General features: G+C 43.9%; 1 protein-coding gene across 1 annotated transcript in view; it reads right to left on the bottom strand.

Moving 5' to 3' along the window:
- FBXW10B (F-box and WD repeat domain containing 10B) overlaps window positions 1-12,549 on the bottom strand; it is a 29,358-nt gene extending 16,809 nt beyond the window's left edge. Inside the window, exons 1-5 of the mRNA XM_058169660.1 lie at window positions 11,978-12,549; window positions 9,204-9,320; window positions 7,986-8,189; window positions 1,970-2,097; window positions 319-432 (exon numbers count right to left, since the gene is read on the bottom strand). Coding sequence (XP_058025643.1) covers window positions 319-432; window positions 1,970-2,097; window positions 7,986-8,189; window positions 9,204-9,320; window positions 11,978-12,518 — 1,104 coding nt within the window. The 5' untranslated portion in view covers window positions 12,519-12,549. The remainder of the gene's footprint in view (window positions 1-318; window positions 433-1,969; window positions 2,098-7,985; window positions 8,190-9,203; window positions 9,321-11,977) is intronic.
- Window positions 12,550-19,836: the final 7,287 nt, after the last annotated feature.

The following is a 19,836-nucleotide window of genomic DNA, read 5'->3' as shown; positions in this document are numbered from 1 at the left end:
CACATAGCAGTGAGAAATTATCATCAAAATGCCTTGAGTCTAATGTGCTGAACTCATTCATGAAGGTTTCTGGACAATAGCACAGAAGTAATTTGCCACTCAAATCTGCCAGGATTTGGTTTTCTGGGTTAATCTGCAGCCTTAGAATTCTTTGGTGATCTCTCATGCAAGTAAAAATTAAATTTATCCATCCTGAGCTCCCAAGCCCAGGCACAATTAACTAGGCTCTGCCTTCCATATATAATAACTATGTAAAATCCCAGAATTCCCCATCAATCAGTTCTGGAATTCCAAGAAGGAAAAACATCCACAATCTACCTTGAATTGCTTCTTAGTTTTGGTTAGGATTATATCACCATTTGCTGTTATGCGAGGAATAGCAACCTTTACTATTTTGGCATAGGTGGAAATTGCTCCTTTAGGACATAAGCCCTGCAACAGATAGCAAAATTGCAAATTCATAATACTGCACAGGATATACAGTTCCTTAAATAAGTATATTCCTGAAAAGGTAAATCCAAAATGCTACAAAAATATAGTAAACATTAAATACAGTAGATTGAAGAAAGCCATCTCTGAATTTGACCTTTCACAAAGGTCAAATTTAGAGATGGCTTTCTTCAATCTACTGTATTTAATGGTGCAGGGAGATTTTGGCACTGATATCATTTTGAAACAAGCCATCTAATTCAGAGCAAGAAAACAAGCAGTTGGGGACTAAGGTATAATTGTGGCCTCATCAAGTTTTCCACGTCACATTTACTGTAAGAGAGACAGACAGATTCAGTTGGAATAATGGCAGATGACTGGCAATAAAACAGAACCCTCTGACACACTTGAAGGGAGCATAGTTAAGATAGCCTTTTCTTCCTTCGCTCTTGCTCTTTGGAACATCGTACCTTTCGATGCAAGATCCACACCCTCCTTTTTGACCTTCCATAAGGGCCTGAAAACCTGGCTCTGCCAACTGGCCCAGAGCTCCAATGGGAATGCACCCTTCTAGAGGTGGTTATTGGATTAGGAAACACCCCACCTCTCCCCATGTATGTTGTGTTCCCCTCCTACCCATCTTTTAACAACGTTTATTACCATAATGGTGCAATGGTTAGAATGCAGTATTGCAGGCTAATACTGCTGGCTGCCAGCAATTCTATTCTGACCGGCTCAAGGTTGTCTCAGCCTTCCATCCTTCCACCGGTGAGTAAAATGAGGACCCAGATTGTTGGGGGCAATATGCTGACTCTGTAAACCACTTAGAGAAGGCTGTAAAGCATTATGAAGCAGTATGTAAGTTTAAATACTATTGCTATTGCTATGTTTTCTTTATTATTTTAATGTGTGGTAGTTTTAATGTTTATAAACCACCCAGAGTCATTTTTGGACAAGATGGACACCTCATAAATTTAATAAATAAAATTAGAGAGGGGAGAACTGATTGTTGCCTGAGCCAGTTGCTTTACTCTGCCTAATAGTAAAACTAGCCCTGCAATCATAATTTCCATTGTTAATTGGAGGAAGGAAATACCCACACTAGAGAATAAAATCATTGTAAATTCCTTTTTATGAACCTATAATCTCTTAATTCAGGGCAGAGTCGGGGCAACTGGATGGAGCTGAGCATTTATAAGACCCTACAATGCAAGGCAGATCTTTCATTGGGAATGAATACAATATTCATATGAATAGCAAGTCATTGAACATTTGCTAGATATAAACCCATTAAGTCAGGCAGATGTGTTCCAGGGAATACTCTTCCAGGTGTTAAGCTGATCAGCTCTCAAACTTAAAAGTTGCCTTCTCAGATGCAGCTTGAAGGAAGAAGAAGAGGACAATAGTGCTAAGTGGAAAGGAAGCTCTTTGGGGCCTGAAAGCTAAAAAGTCCTGTTCTTTTGTGAGGTAATCACAAGGAAGGAATTTTCTCCATGCATGTCAATGCTTGGGTAAGAGGAAATGAATCTACTATACATACCTGAAAAAAGGAAATCTGACTTCGGAGGGCATAATTTGCTATTACGTCACATTTAAGTTGTTTGACCAAAAAGTTCCAGTGTGGACTTACAGAGGCACATCGTGCTAAGGTTTTCATGTCTAACATTCCTGGAAAATCCAAAAGAAAAACATATTGATTTTGACCAAAATTACTATTTCTCTCTTTTTTTTCATCAGTTATGAGCCCCATCAGCTCAGTTGAAGAGCAGAGTAGCAACTGAGATTGCCAGTTTGTTCCCTGGTTACAATAATTTAAAAATGGTTTGATTATAGTAAAGCAGAATCCTCCCAGATTTATTAATCAGAGGCTGTTAATAAAGGAATTAGCTTAATAAGCAAGCAGCAAAATGTGTTCTTGGGATCTCTGAGACTTTAGAGCAGGGCTGTCAAACTCAAGGCCTGTGGGCCGGATATGGCTCATGGGATGCTTAGATCTGGCCCACGGAGCTGCCCTGGAAAGAGTGAAGGACTGGCCTGCGGTGCCTCTGCCAGCAAAAATGGGGCTTGGGAGGGCTGCGAGCAGCCCTTGCAGGCTCCATTTTCACCGCAGCAGCCTGTTGTGGCCGGAAACAGAGCTTGCGAGCCTGTTTGCACTAGCAGGGCACTTGGGCCACAACAGGCGCCCCCGACACGAGTGATGTCAAGCTGGCCCTGCCTACCCTGGCCCCCACCTACCCCAGCCCCCGGAGGTCAAACATAACCCTGATGCAGCCCACAATGAAATCAAGTTTGACACCCCTGCTTTAGCGCCATAATAACGAAAACAAAACTGAGATAAACATAGTAGGCTTCAGATTCTAAATTGAAGACTGATTCCATCTGCCATCAACAGTTTTAAAACAACAAATGCAACTATTAAAACTAGCCATCACTCTTACAAGCCTGAACAGTTTTCACACTTTCTCAGACTCAGCAGGGATGATTCTTGATGCTAGAATATTTTAGGGCTTCCATCAAGAAACAACTTTAAAGTCATGGCTGAATAGCTGGGCTCATACTGTAAATAATTCCTAAACCTCCATGTAGCTTGGATTATTTTTATCTTGGCAAACCTTGTTCCTATATATCTTATCTTTGCCCTGTTAACCTCTTTTACCAATCTCCTGTGTTGTCAATATAGCCCTTTTAGATCTCTGGATCTGGGAGAAATACTGGCCAGTTCACTCCTTGCTTTTCCTTCTCCAAGTCACCTTTGATTGCTTTGTTTATCTACTTGCATACTTGTTAATTTCTGAGGAACATGGAACATTTATAACTTATTCAGCACTGTTGCAGTCAGCTAGGAAGCTGGGTTGATTGAATGGGCTCCTGCAAGGAAAGTGTAATGTATTTGAATTTTAGGAGGGAAATTTGGGCGGGAAAATGCACGTTGCTGATTGGCTGATGCCTCAGCCAAAATACTATTTAAAGAGGGGTTTTTGCCTGTTGGGTTTCGCTGGGATCACAATAAACTACAGAGCTGTTGTCACTTGTATCGTCTCCTGCCTCGTCATTGCCCGAACCTAACATTGGCGACGAAGGTGGGATTTTGAAGGCAGTGAGACTAGGAAAAGAGCTGAAGGAGCGAATTAGTTTAAAAACCCAGCCAGTATTAAGAGCAGATACATAGCGATGTCTAGCTATACGCCGCCAGCGCCATTCGACCCAGCCAAGGAGAAATGGGGGTCGTACATGGCTCGTTTCGAGTGTTAACGAACTGCAAGGAGTATCGGATAATCGGAAGCGCGCTTACTTCCTGAGCCACTGTGGGCCAGAAGTCTTCGATACCGCCGAATCGCTGTCGGAACCAACGCCGGTACAGTCGGTGCCATGACAAACGCTACAGACGATGCTACGAGCACACTACGCGCCGGTGCCATCAGTTTGTACAACGGTTTGAGTTGAGGCAAAGAGTTCAGCGAGAGGGCGAATCGATAAGTGTGTACATGGCCACATTAAGGAAAGCCGCAAACCACTGTGAATATAGAGACTTGGAGGACTCTTTATTAGAACAACTCATTTGTGGGGTCAGGGACATCCGACTACAGAGGCGGCTGCTGTCGAAAAGCAACCTAACCCTGGCAATAGCCCAGGATGAGGCCAGGGCACACAAGATGTCCACCAAAACGGCGGAAACTTTACAAAAGCCGAACATGCCGAATGCCGCGGCGAAAGCAATGCCAGTCCACAGCGAAGAAATCCAGGCCGAATTGGACGGTGAGGAAGAGGAAGAGGTTTTCCACACCGGGAGGCCGGAGAGAGGTGACCGGGACAAGTGCGTGAGTTGCAGAGGGCAACACTAACGACAGAATTGCAGGTTCAAAGACGCGATTTGTTGGCGGTGTAAAAAGAAAGGACACATAGCTCAGGCCTGTCGAGCCTCCCAACCTCCCCGCCAAAGATTCAAACCGGCCAATCAATAGGGCGCCGGTTCAGCGAAGCGGCCAGGGATTGGCCAATTCAAAAAAGGTGCGAAGTTGAATCAGACCACTGTGTGAGTGGCCACACATCGACACGGCTAGAAAAGAAAATATTCACCAAGACATACATCGAAGGAGTGCAGTGTAAAATGGAGGTGGATACCGGCTCATCAATCACGATTATGTCTTGGGACACAATCGCAAAGGACCTGCCAGACCAGATGTCGCGAAACGCCAGCTGCAACCCCAAAAGCTGAGAGTGCAAGACTACCAGGGGAACTGAACCCCTGTTCGAGGAGTCACGTCCATCAGAGTGAAATATGGACAATTCAAGAAAACCCTGCCGATCACCATCGTAGATGGAAACCTGCCCAGTTTGCTAGGTCTGGAGTGGTTCAGAGCCTTGGGCATGGAAGTAACCGGGGTTCACAGAAGCGGAGTCAACCTGAAGGACGAATTGTTGAGAGAATTCGAGGACGTTTTCCAAGACGGCCTGGGCAAGTACGTGGGGACCCCCATCTCATTCAATTTGGACCCCCAGGTGGCTCCCATTAAATTAAAGGCTAGGAGGGTCCCATTCACCCTCAAACCCAAGATTGACAGGGAACTAGACAAATTAGTAAGCCAGGGAATACTAGTCCCCGTCGACCATGCAAAATGGGAGACACCAATAGTGACCCCAATCAAACCGGACAGATCAGTCCGGATTTGTGCTGACTATAAGGCAATGCTTAACAAAGCATTGCAAAAGAGTGCTTACCCCATTCCCGTAGTGCAACATTTGTTGCACTCGTTAGGGCAGGGACAGGTCTTTGCCAAACTCGATCTGGCTCAAGCCTACCAACAATTACCGGTAGACAATGGAACGGCTGAAGCGCAGACAATTGTCACACATCGGGGCGCTTTTAAATGCACTCGACTTCAGTTCGGAGTTAGTGTAGCCCCTGGGTTATTCCAAAACCTAATGGAGCGACTCCTACAAGGTCTACCAGGAGTAGTTCCATATTTCGACTATGTACTGGTATCGGCAGAAAACTTGGAAGAATTAGGGGTCAAATTGCGGAAGGTTTTGGGCATTTTCAGGTCTGCGGGGCTTAAGGTTAAACTCAACAAATGCCAGATAGGAGTTGAATCTGTAGAATTCTTGAGTTACCGGATAGATAAGGAAAGCATCCACCCAACGGAGAGCAAAGTGCGAGCCATTAGAAAGGCCCCAACCCCCAAAAATAAAACAGAATTACAAGCATTTTTGGGGCTTGTAAATTTCTATGCGGTATTTTTAAAAAATAAGGCAATGGTAGCCGAACCGCTACATAAACTGCTAGCGAAAAAAGCTGTTTGGACTGTTTGAGGCTAAGGCATTTGAAGGAGTTAAGAATCTATTGTCCAGCGATAGCCTTCTTATTCAGTACAATGGGACATTGCCACTAGTACTAGTTTGTGATGCATCACCCTATGGGGTAGGGGCTGTCCTCTACCGCCCCTACCCCATAGTTACCGAACGGTTCAGAAGCCCCTATTGCATATTTTTCCCGTACGATGACCGCAGCGGAAAGGAACGATAGCCAACTAGACCGGGAAGCCCTGGCTATAGTTTCTGGGGTTAAAAAATTCCACGAGTACCTGTTTGGGCAGCAATTTGAAATAGTCACAGACCACAGACCTTTATTGGGACTATTGGCGGGGGACCGTCCAACACCGGTTGCATTATCACCCAGGCTGACCCGTTGGACTATTTTCCTGGCAGCATATTCGTACAAACTGTCTCACCGACTGGGCAAGGATTTAGGACATGCGGACGCTTTAAGTAGATGCCCATTGCCAGAGACTATTGAAGACCCGAGCCCAGGGACGCCCGTCTTGTTAATTGACTCTTTGGACTCTGGCCCAGTCACATCTACGGAAGTGACTAGGGCATCTTACAAAGACATTGTCATAAGAACTGTGATTGGTTGGGTGCAGAGGGGATGGCCCACTGCACCGGGGGATCGTTTCAAAGAATTTACAAAAAAGCATTCGGAACTGTCGGTACAAGGGGGCTGTCTGTTATGGGGGGATAGAGTGGTTATTCCGGAGAAATTACGAGGGCATGTGTTGGAACTATTACATGTGGGCCACCCGGGGATTGTAAGGATGAAAAGCCTAGCGAGAAGTTACGTGTGGTGGCCACAATGGATAAAGACAGTAGTGACCAGGTAGGGAAATGCCAAGCATGTCAAGAATCAAGGCCACTACCCCCAACAGCCCCCATAAGGGATTGGGAGAAACCCCAGGGTCCTTGGTCCAGGATCCATATAGATTTTGCCGGGCCGTTCCATGGGCAGACCTTCTTAATTGTGGTAGATGCCTACTCGAAGTGGTTAGAAATTTTACTTATGAAAACTAAAACAGCGGAAGCTGTAATCACAGTATTGAGACATCTATTTGTGACACACGGGTTGCCCGACACTCTAGTATCCGATAATGGCCCACAATTTACGGCCACCCAGTTTGAGGGGTACTTGGCAGAAGAGGGCACTCGACATGTCCTCTCAGCGCCTTTCCACCTGGCGACGAACGGACTTGCAGAACGTTTCGTACGCAGTGCCAAGGAAGCGCTATCTAGAATTAGCCCAGGAGATTGGCAATCCAAAATTGATACCTTCCTGGCAGTCCAACATAGAACTCCCTGTGTGACCACCAGCCGCAGCCCATCGGAGTTATTAATGGGTAGAAGACTCTAGTGCCCCCTAGATCGGTTAAACCCAACATACTCCCCTGATGGGTACCAAGGCACAAAGGAAAAAAACAGAACAATGACAACAGGTGACCCGGTATGGGCACATAACTATAGTGAGGGCCCAGTGTGGCTAAAGGGAACAATTGTAGGAGTGACGGGCCCAAAGTCATACATAGTGGACATGGGGGATGGCCGAGTGTGGAGACGCCACATAGATCAATTACGAAAAAGAATACAAAACAATCCAGAAACCAAACAGCCAGACCCTGACTACCCAATATTTGAACCAACAGCTAAATGAATCAACTCCGAGGCGATCGGAGGACTTAGCTGAGTCTAAAGAAATCCAGCGACGCCAACCGGCTCCTCCAGAGGACAGCAGGCACGACTCTGCCAATAATCCAGGGCCGGATGGCCCAGAGGAGGAGCTGGGAGGAACAAACAGTCCCTCCGACCAGCTCGACTCACTCCCAGGGAATGAATTGCGCAGGTCAGAACGAGTTAGGAGACGCCCTGTCTACCTGTGTGACTATGTGGAAAAATAACATGCAAATGTTATGCAAAAAACTATGTAAATATGGTACAATGTGTTCTGGGAGGGGAGGAGTGTAATGTATTTGAATTTTAGGAGGGAAATTTGGGCGGGAAAATGCACGTTGCTGATTGGCTGATGCCTCAGCCAAAATACTATTTAAAGAGGGGTTTTTGCCTGTTGGGTTTTGCTGGGATCACAATAAACTACAGAGCTGTTGTCACTTGTATCGTCTCCTGCCTCGTCATTGCCCGAACCTAACAGAAAGCATCCCAAACCGGATGAGTGGGGAGGGTGGCTATTGAAGATAAGCCCTAGAAAGGTTGAAGAGATATAAGATCCTTACTCAAAATGGATTTTGATAAGTGGATAGGCAGATACCGGATGAAATCTCTGGATTTGTTGGGGGACTGCTGCGGAGAAGCAGGTGGAATGGTTGGGTGCAAAGTCAGCACTGCAAAGTAGTTAGTCTCATTTTCCAGATCATTCAGTGCTTTTTTGAAGACATTTTCTGATTGTTTGGACCACAACTTTTGTACACGGAGATTACCTGTGGTAAGGAAGGGGAAAAAAACAAGGTACAAGTTATACTGTGCAGGGGCAATAAGACATCAATGAACCCAAATGCAAAACCTGAGCAATTCCTAGATGAACTACTGGATTCCACATTGTTTACCATGTGCAATAGAGAAAACTGACATAGGCCTATTCCTCTTAGAAGAGAGGTTGAAGAGGCAAGCAAGCTAGAACCCTTCTTCCAATAAACCATTATTTTTTCAGTCTTGACAACTTTAAGATGCATGAATTTGTACTCCCAGAATTCCCCAGCCAACCTTCCAGCCCTCAACCAGTCCACACATCTGAAATTACCAAGTTTGAAAAACACTGCAAAAAGTATCACATTACACTTGTGTCAAATACCCGGAAAGCACTTCTGGGTTGAAAAAGAATTAGCTGGTGACATCATCATTGCTGATACACACCAATTGGGGGCTCTTTTCATGTCCCTGAAGGAGTTGGAGTGAAGGACAGGCACTCACCCTGCTCCACGGCAGCACTCGGGTCTCAAACAAACTTGTTGCTTATCAAAACAGTGTCCTAACTACACAAGCCACTGTGCTCCTCATAAACTATCCAAATCCATAGTCTTTGTCACCTTACTTGCTAATGCTTATTATCATTAAATGTTAAATCTATGTTAAGGGAATGTAAGAGGTATGTTTCTGGGGAGAAATATGCTGCATAATTCATTTCCTCTGCACAGGCTTTACCTGTACATGTGCAGTAATCAGCCATTGTTGGAACAAGTTATATACAGGTCTTCAATCTAATCCAAAATAAAATTTCTATTTCCTTATGAGAAACTCATGCTGACAAATAAAAAATATCCAGAAGTGGGCATAGATTGACCACACTGCACTGGGCATTTTTATTTTCATTTATTCAATATAAATAATAGTGTTATTATCCATATAAATGTGTTCACATGAAGAAAACTGCATATTAAAAATGACTTACATTATATATTGTATATGCTATACAGTAAAAAAAAATCAAACCATACCAAACACGCTGCTTGTTTTTGAAAGAAACTGGGCTTCAGCCATTTGGGAAAGCGTAGCAGATTTCACTGGGAGAAGAGGACGCATGTCAGATTTGCTCCACTTTACATAGTCTTCTTCTGTCATAGATTGAAAGATGAAAATAATTGAGCAAGAACAAAAGGAAAGTGAAAGCAGAACAATTTCACAAAAATATGGCTCCATATGGGAAGAGAAACCAACTTCTTGTTCTTCAGCTATTTCACTGAGATTTGGGCATTTAGCAAAAGCAATAGCACTTAGATTTATATACCACTCCATAATGCTTTACAGCACTTTGATAGGAAAAAATAATCTGATACCGTTCCAGACCCAACTTTCAGTCCCAGACAGTATGTCAGGCACAAGGAACGAGAATGACACCGTAAAAAGTTGCTTCTTTATTGTTGCTTACTTATTTATAAGCATCTCCCTAGACTAGTTGTGTTCTCTTGGGAACAGCCAGATAAAGGCTTCTAGTTGTGATTGGACATGTGGCAGAAAATGGAAATAAGGATGAGCTCACCACAGAACAGTCTGGCAGAAGTTCCCCTCGTAGGAGTTTAGAATAGAATAGAATAGAACAGAATTTTTTTGGCCAAGTGTGATTGGACACACAAGGAATTTGTCTTAGTGCATATGCTCTCAGTGTACATAAAAGAAAAGATACCTTCATCAAGGTACAACATTTACAACACAAATGATGGTCAATATATCAATATAAATCATAAGAATTGCCAGCAACAAAGTTACAGTCATACAGTCATAAGTGGAAAGAGATTGGTGATGGGAACGATGAGAAGATTAATAGTAGTGCAGATTTAGTAAATAGTTTGACAGTGTTGAGGGAATTAATTGTTTAGCAGAGTGATGGCCTTCGGGAAAAAACTGTTCTTGTGTCTAGTTGTTCTGGTGTGCAGTGCTCTATAGTGTCGTTTTGAGGGTAGGAGTTGAAACAGTTTATGTCCTGGATGTGAGGGATCTGTAAATATTTTCACAGCCCTCTTCTTGATTCGTGCAGTATACAGGGCCTCAATGGAAGGCAGGTTGGTAGCAATTGTTTTTTCTGCAGTTCTAATTATCCTCTGAAGTCTGTGTCTGTCTTGTTGGGTTGCAGAACCGAACCAGACAGTTATAGAGGTGCAAATGACATACTCAATAATTCCTCGGTAGAACTGAATCAGCAGCTCCTTGGGCAGTTTGAGCTTTCTGAATCCTTTTTTGATGATGTTTTTGATGTTAGCTGTCCATTTTAGATCTTGCGATATGATAGAACCTAGAAATTTGAAGGTTTCTACTGTTGATACTGTGTTGTCTAGTATTGTGAGAGGTGGAAATATGGAAGGGTTTCTCCTAAAGTTTACCACCATTTCTACGGTTTTGAGTGTGTTCAGTTCCAGATTGTTTTGGTTGCACCACAAGGCTAGTCGTATATATTGGTATATACCTTAAGGAATGCTGAACATAAGACAAAATATGGAAATAAAATTGTGAAAATAATACATTTTTTATTTATTCATTTATTTTTTCAAATGTATGTAGCTGCCCATCTCACAAAACAAGTCACTCTGGGTAGCATACAACAAATGTATTTTATTGTGGGGCCCTTGACACTCTCTGAATTTGGCTATTTTCTTGTAGAAATTTCATTATCCAATAGCAACCTCAGAAAGCACCAAGGACCCCATAGTTCAACCTGAGCTGCAAATATTCTCTTCAAAATTATTTATGAAACTCAGCAGTAGACAACATATGAACAGACTCCCTCCCAGAAATCCAGGTGGCACCCGCCCTCCCAGTATTTAGGAAGGTAATAAAAACGAAGTTCCCCAGAGCTTGTAAGGATTAGAAATTATCAACAGGAGATCCCTGTGAGTGTAATTTTGTTAATTCAACACAGAATAAAAGGCTGAAATGTTAGGAAAGATGGAAGGAAAAAAGATGAAGAGAACTATCAACAAGGTGGATGAACTCAGTTCCAGTAGCAATGGATACATTGTTGGGAGACTTAAAAGAACAGGTTGGGGATATATACTGGTGAATAAAATATATCTTTGTGGTCGCTAGGAGTAAAAAATAACTTGATGGCACACAATTTTATTTTTTGTATTGTGTTTTATGCTTTGCAGGAGTCTGGTGGGTGTGTGGTGTTACAAAAATTGAGAACATAAATTATTACAGGTAACTGCAATCCACACAATAATTTTCTGAATATCAATTTATGCTGCAGTCACATGATATATACAGTATATATCTATTTCCCATGGAATCATTCCGTTTGCACTCAGTGTATTTTTCCTTGAACAGCAGATATAGGATGGTATTATAGGTATGATACACAGCAATGCTGCAAGCTAACTGATGATCATTAGATATTCTGAGTGATGAAAATGGGATAATGCCTTGGGTGAACTTCATTCTTCATTTCTTTATTAGATTTTAATCCCATCTTTATTATTTTTATAAATAGTTCAAGGCAGCAACCATACCTAATAGTCTTCCCTTCTCCTATTTGCCCTGCAACAACAACCCGGTGAGGTGAGCCCAGAGAGTGTGACTGACTCAAAGTCATATTTTAGGCTTGCAGCTGCAGCCTAAATCAGGACTAGAACTCAGTCTCCCAGTTTTCAGCCTGGTGCTTTAACTACTAGACCTGATGGTGGAACATCGACAACTAAAACACTGGCCGTCCCCCCACCCCACCCCTCTCTGAATGCCAAAAATAGCTCCTACAGTTCTGGCAAATAGTGAAATTTACCTTTTTCCGCGTTTTCTGACATGGCATTCTCATGTTCAGTTAAGAGGATACGGATCAGAGTAGCAGCCATCAGCAACAAATGTGAATCGCACATTTGGAGCAAGAGAAGTATGTAGTTTGCTTTGGTCCAGAAACAGGCGCCCTCGAACCATCTCCAAAGATCCGCCATGGATTGCGCCAGTTTCTGTGGATCCATTGCCCGATCCAGAGAAGAAGAGGCTCTGAAGGTGGAGCTGACGCTGGAACGGGAATAGTTAAAGTCCTTGGTATCGATAGCCTGTAGGAGGTTCCATGAGTATTTCAGGAGGTCGTGGCTTTCGAATCGGTTGATGATCCCCAGCACGAACGACCTCTGAGTTGCTTGGCTGGCACGAACAAACCACTCTCGGGTGGAAAAAATCTTCCAGGACAAGATGCAGGATTTGCAGCGATAGCAAACCGGAACCAAGTCTGTTTGCTTCTCGCATCTTAGATCAGGGGTATACTTTAATTTATACTGTAGGATATCGGGCTCATCCTCCGCAACTGATGATGTCTTCATGGCAGCAATCTCTGATTCACGAAGGAAGTAAAATGCAACCAGCCTCCTTAATCTCCCCTTGCCGAACTCTAATTCTGTGCCAAGCAGCAGCAAGCCAAAACTGTCAATAAGAGTCCTGGGTAGTTTCTGTTGGTGGAACGCTTTTTTAAAAAACTCCTAGGAGACCCAGTTCCTACCGTAATTCTCCTAAAATATGCCAGAGTGGATACTTTTGCGGTAAGCATAGCATGTAAATTCCATTAGACAAAGAGCATCAACCAATTAATAGAAAGCAGGAAATGGAATTAAAAAACGACCAGCTTTAGAATTTAACGCGGTCAGATTGTCTGTTAACCATTTACTATCTGTTAAATGTCAGATAGATGTTGAAGATCGAAAAGATGGCTGTTAGATAACTGGGATAAATATTATCTTGGAAATCCTAAAATCCTTTGGGGAGAAGTCTTGGAAAGCCAGTACTATCCATTGATTCATTGTCTATAAATGAACAAATGGGAATTATTTTTTTCTCCCTCTGTCACATTCATTTCATGTCTTCTCTAAGGCAAATCAGAAACAAATCAGAATTGTCTCAGATTTACGGTTTGATGGTAGCAACAGTTCAAGATAGAGCCATTAAAATTATATCAATTTCAAAAAAAAGTATTTTTCCTCCCCCCTCCCCCCCTTTAAATGGGAGAAAGACCATTTAAAAGAGTAAATAAGGATGTTTCCCTTTGGAGAATCTGGCTGGCAGCAAGTAGTGGCTGAATAAGAGAAAGGCTTCCTCCATGAAATTGACATAGTTTTGATCAGGTACTGAGAAACTGGTCATATTACACCCTAACAGTACTGAGTACTAGTACTGAGCTCGCTGTAGTGTCTTTCTTTCCAAATTCTTAATCCCACATTTCTTATTACCTGCTCTCTTTCCCACAATGAGCCTCTCAATATTTTAACTCCAGTTTCTCTTTTGCTTCCCTTTCTTCCCCTTAAAGATCCCAGCAATTAATTAATTGGGGATCTGCTCTCTCCCATAGATTGACCATCACTTTTGATCTGACTTCTCACAGATTTATATCAATTTGGAATAGATTAATGTGGAATAGATGGTAAGATATGCTTTCACACAGGTGTATTCTAACTTAAAAACTCAACTCTAGCACAAGTTATCTGGTACCAATGTATTAAATACAGAACTATTGAAATGTTGTGACTGGAGGGGAGCAGCACAAGTGAAGTTCAACCAGAAATCCATCCATCACTAGAATGTCAGTTTTTCACCTCTGACATCATTCAGAAAACAATGGCTCACATTTAAGACTCTTACCATTAACAGTCAAAGATTAACATGTTATGACTTCACCTTGTCTATGATGCATTTTCTGCTTCAATTTTCCTCTGCACATCTATTATGTCTCTGAACGCTTTTACGAATAAGCATCACTCTGTTTTTATATGGCACCTAATAAAATTATGATTATGGTTTTGTTATGGGGCTACGCCCACATTTCAGTTGAAGGAGAAAGGACCATGAAGGATTAGAGAAACAAGAATTATTTTATTTATTTATCTGCGCAAATAGGTACAGACTTCCACTCATGTGGAAAACAAAGTCTGGACCCCTAGCACCACCCAAGCATATTCTTTTATAGTAACTGGTAGAGAAAGTAGCAAAACAGGAAAACACGAAGTTATACATAATTGGTTCAAAGTTAGGTTGACTATACATGGTAGTTTCATACACCTTCCAAGACATGAGACATCCTCTGACACGCGTCACTAGTCACCTTCAGTACCCTATTCTTCATTACCCTATTTTTACCCAGTATGTTCCAGGGGTTAAGACGTAAACAGTTACAGTATGTAGAAATATTCCTTCAAGCTTACAACACATGCCTCTGCCAAGCAAGATAACTTCTGCTTTTACATAAAAGTAATTTTCCATAAATGATTCAGAGTTATATGATCAGAGAGAAATTACCAAGAGTGTATCTTTTGGGGTTCCGGGTTACACAGGTATTGGGGTCCCTCTACAGTTTCTTCCAACTGTTTATTAGTTTTTCATATAAATAATTCACAATTAGTCTCTCAGAGATGAGTCCTTTTTATTAATCATTTCCAGTGGGGGTGGGGAGAACTATCTTCACATTTCTGTTTAAAATGTTCATCTTAGTATGAATTCAGCTTCATCCCTTTTGAGATTTTTTTTCTTTAGTCACCAGGTTATAAAATCCTGTAAAGTCGTTTGAAAAATTGTAGGTGTAGCTTTAGAAATTTCTGCTACGTCTAAGGTTGAGGAGATATCTGTAAGTTTCATTTTGTTCATATTGTTCATGCTTTTGGTTAAATAAACAAGCACAATGAGCATTCAGGTCAAAAACTTTTATTTGTTTTAGATAATAGTAAGAAGATACTCTCAGATTACATTTATTTATTTATTTTATTTTATTAGATTTTTATACCACCCTTTTCCCGAAGGACTCAGGGCGGTGTACAGCCAAGAATAAAAACTCAATATATATACAATTAAAACCAAAATTTAAAACAAAGCAAATTACAAAAAAGGCCGACATTAAAATTTGAAAATTTAAAAACCCTAAAACCAAGTAAAACCCAATTTAAAATTTAATAAAACTATTACGCCAGTCCCGCTTGAATAAATAAGTGTGTTTTTAGCTCACGGCGAAAGGTCCGAAGATCAGGCACTTGACGTAGGCCAGGGGGAAGTTCGTTCCAGAGTGTCGGAACTCCGACAGAGAAGGCCCTGCTCCTGGGGCCGCCAGCCGACATTGTTTGGCGGACGGCACCCTGAGAAGACCCTCTCTGTGAGAGCGTACGGGTCGGTGGGAGGCATAAGGTAACAGCAAGCGGTCTCGTAAGTACCTGGGTCCTAAGCCATGGAGCGCTTTAAAGGTGTAACCAAAATCTTGAAGCGCACCCGAAAGACCACAGGAAGCCAGTGCAGACTGCGTAGCAGTGATGTTACATGGGAGCCATGAGTGGCTCCCGTTACTACTTGCGCAGCCGCATTCTGGACTAACTGCAGCCTCCGAGTGCACCTCAAGGGCAGCCCATGTAGAGAGCATTGCAATAATCCAACCGAGAAGTGACCAGAGCGTGAGTGACCGTGCATAAGGCATCCCGGTCAAGGAAGGGACGCAACTGGCGAACCAAGCGAACTTGGTAAAAGGCCCTCCTGGCGACGGCCGCCAGGTGTTCATCAAAGGACAGCCGTCCATCCAGGAGGACACCCAAGTTGCTTACCACCTCCTTTGGGGCCAGTGACTCGCCCCCAACAGTCAGCTGTGGATGCAGCTGACTGTACCGGGGTGCCGGCATCCACAGCCACTCCGTCTTGGAAGGATTGAGCTTGAGTCTGTTTCTCCCCATCCAGACCCGTACGGCTTCCAGGCACCGGGACAGCACTTTGACAGCTTCGTTGGGGTGTTCCGGGGTGGAAAAGTACAGCTGAGTATCGTCAGCATACAGATGATAACTCACCCCGAAACCACTGATGACCTCCCCCAGCGGCTTCATATAGATGTTGAACAGGAGAGGCGAGAGAATCGACCCCTGAGGCACCCCACAAGTAAGGCGCCTCGCGGACGACCTCTGCCCCCCTGTCAACACCATCTGCGACCGGTCGGAGAGATAGGAGGAGAACCACCAATAAACGGTGCCTCCCACTCCCAATCCCTCCAACCAGCACAGCAGGATACATTGGTCGATGGTATCCAAAGCCGCTGAGAGATCTAATAGGACCAAGGCAGAGGAGCAACCCCTATCCCTGGCCCTCCAGAGGTCATCCACCAATGCGACCAAAGCCGTCTCCATACTATAACCGGGTCGGAAACCAGACTGGAACGGGTCTAGATAGACAGCTTCATCCAGGTACCGGGGAAGTTGCCATGCAACCACACTCTCTACAACCTTCGCCACAAAGTGAAGGTTGGAGACTGGATGGTAATTCCCCAAAATAGCTGGGTCCAGGGAAGGCTTCTTGAGGAGGGGTCTCACCACCGCCTCTTTCAAGGTGGCGGGGAAAACCCCTTCCAACAGAGAAGCATTTATAATCCCCTGGAGCCAGCCTCGTGTCACTTCCTGAGTAGCCAGCAGTAACCAGGAGGGACACGGGTCCAGTAAACATGTAGTTGCATGCAACCTCCCCAGCAACCTGTCCACGTCCTCAAGAGCCACAGAATCAAACTCATCCCAAACGACCTCAACAAGATCTCGGTTGGATCATCGCAATTTTGGTCCAAACTATCCCAAAGCTGAACGATTTTATCGTATAGATAACCGTTAAACTACTCAGCTTGTCCTTGTAAAGGGTCATCCCATCCCTCTTGATGAAGGAGGGAACGGGTCACCAGAAACAAGGCGGCCAGGCAGTTATCTGCTGATGCAATGAGGGTGGAAACGTAAGAACGTTTCGCCTCCCTCATTGCCACTAGGTAGGTCTTAGTAAAAGACCTCACTAGTGTCCGATCAGCCTCGGAATGGCTAGACCTCCAAGTGCTCTCTAAGCATCTTCTCTGGCGTTTCATCTCTCTCAGCTCCTCGGAAAACCAAGGAGCCAATTGAGATCTACGCCGGGTCAGAGGCTGCAAAGCCCCAGCTGCGGCCCGTTCCCAGGCCGCAACTAGTTCTTCAGTCGTGCCGTGGGCAAGATCCTCAGGGAACGGCCCAAGCTCTGTCTGGAACCTCTCCGGGACCATCAGGCGCCTGGGACAGAACCAACGCATTGGCTCCGTCTCCCTGCGGTGGTGGGCGGCGGTCCGAAAGTCTAGGTGAAGAAGAAAATGATCTGACCATGACACCGGTTCCATCACTCTATCTCCTAATTCCAGATCATTAACCCACTGACCGGAGATAAAAATCAGGTCTAGTGTGCCTCCCCCAATGTGTGTAGGGCCATCAGTTACTTGAATCAGATCCAAGGCCGTCATGGAGGCCTGGAACTCCTGAACTACCGTTGACAACAAGCTGACCGATGGCAAGTTGAAATCCCCCAAGACCAAAAGTCTGGGAATCTCAACCGCCACCCCAGCAAGCACCTCTAGTAGCTCAGGTGGGGCTGTAGTCATGTAGCAAGGAGCCAGGTACGTGATCAACAGACCCATCTGATTCTGATGGCCCCACTTCACAAGGAGGGATTCACAACCAGCTATCTGAGGTACAGTGGACTCCCTCGGCTCCAGACTCTCTTTAATCACAACCGCCACCCTCCCATCCCTACCTTGGGCCCTCGGCTGATGGAATGCACGGAAACCCGGAGGGCACAGTTCAACCAGGGGTACACCCCCCTCTGTGCCCAGCCAGGTCTCCGTAATGCCCATAAAGTCCGCTGACTCCCTCTGAATCAGATCACAAATCAGGGGAGCCTTATTAACCACGGACCGGGCATTGCAAAGCATTAGCCGCAGACCCAAGCTCTGAGGGTCCTGACCACCCGGGGAACGAGTAAGGACTGAGGGACCGGAGCACGTGATCGCTTTTAAACATCGAACACATGCTCCTAAAGAACGATACGGCCCCTTGCCTCCGCCATATCTGCCTCTCCCACTTACCGTACTGATGGAGTAACACTCTCTGCTCTGCACATTCCACTCCCCCCCTGTCTTCAGACCAACTAAAGTAATGCCGTGAGCACGTGCTGGGACTGGACATCCCCCCCCAATGGGTTTCCCCCAACACCCGCCCTTACCCTCCCTCCCCTTAAAAATTCCCTATTTAAAAATCCCCAAAGGCTCTTTCTCAACGCATGCCACCTCTGTGGGTCCCAAGACCCGTCATTGAGGCCGGCCCTAGGTAATGAGGCGGGCCATTCCTGCAAGGCGTGGGCACCTCGCAGGCGCAAGAGTTCATGTGCAGAGTATCGCATGAAGGAATAAGAGCGAAAGATAGTCATATCCTCAGATAGGCAAGGCAAAATTAATTGATGTTCCATCCAGTGGAAAGCCCATTTGTCCGATGGTAAATCAAAAGGGGGGTAAACAGTCCCATTGGAAACACTGAAATCAATTAAAAGTTATATTACATATCATTCAAATTATGAAACTCATTCTGTACTACGGCATCTGTGTACTTCAACAGAGACAAGAAAGTATTGATTAGATTTTGGTTACCAGTGTCACTAAAATGCTTTCATAAAAGGCTGCCAAACGGCTTTTTTTTTTTTTTTTACAGATTTAAAGAATAGATTTTATTGGCCAATGTGATTGGACACACAAGGAATTTGTTTTGGTGCATATGCTCTCAGTGTATATAAAAGAAAAAGAAAAAAATACCTTCCTCAAGGTACAACATTTACAACACAAATGATGGTTGTACAGATAGACCTTAACTTATGACCACAATTGAGCCCAACATTTATGTTGCTAAGCGGGACATTTGAGTTTGCGCCATTTTACGCCTTTTCTTGCCACATTTGTTAAGCGACATCACTGCAGGTGTTGAGTTGGTAACACCGTTGTTATGTGAATCCGGCTTCCCCATTGTCATTCCCCGGCTTGTCAGAAGGTCTTTTCCGGGCAAAATTTTTTATTTTCCATAATAATTCCCACAATTTGACCAGTGTACAATACAATCACTTATCCAACAATCGATCCTATACTCAAATTATGCTCAATCAGGCCTGCTCGACCGCTACTCCCTCCCTTAATCCTTTCTACCCTTCTCATCCTTCTTCTACTTTCCCCACCATCCTTCTCCTCGCTTTTCTACTTCCCCTCCTCTTTCCCACTTCTCACTACCATCCTTTCTAACCCTCTATCTTCTCCTCCTATCCTTTCTTCTCCCTCCCTTCTTTCCTACCTACCTACCTGCCTACCTACTTTCTTCCTTCTTTACTCCTCTTTCCTTACCCTTTCCCTTCGGGAGTAGTTACCGAGCAGTCCCGACTTTACACCATTCCAACTTGTTTAATTCTACCATTATTCCTGTACAATGGCAATCAATCAATTTATAATCTTCCGCTTCCCCCCTCCATTACCCCCCCCCGAGACTTCCCAGAACAGAATACAGGGTATTGTAACTAACAAACATAATCTAAAATATAACATAAAACATATTCCATTTCACACCATCACACTATCAATTCCCTTCTTTCTTAAACTCTCATACATAGCAATTCCTAACTTCACTCAAAAACTAATTGGTATTTTTTAATCTGATACTTATTTTGAATATAATCGATCCACTTTCTCCATTCCAAAATATATTTTTCTTGTGTACAGTCTTTCAAGTAGGTAGAAATTTTTGCCATTTCTGCTAAATTTGATACTTTACTAATCCATTCTCCAATTGTAGGTAAGTCTTCTTTCTTCCAATATTG

Source organism: Ahaetulla prasina, chromosome 2, assembly GCF_028640845.1.
Source record: "Ahaetulla prasina isolate Xishuangbanna chromosome 2, ASM2864084v1, whole genome shotgun sequence".
Lineage (NCBI taxonomy): Eukaryota > Metazoa > Chordata > Lepidosauria > Squamata > Colubridae > Ahaetulla > Ahaetulla prasina.
This window is presented reverse-complemented; position numbering and strand designations above follow the sequence as displayed.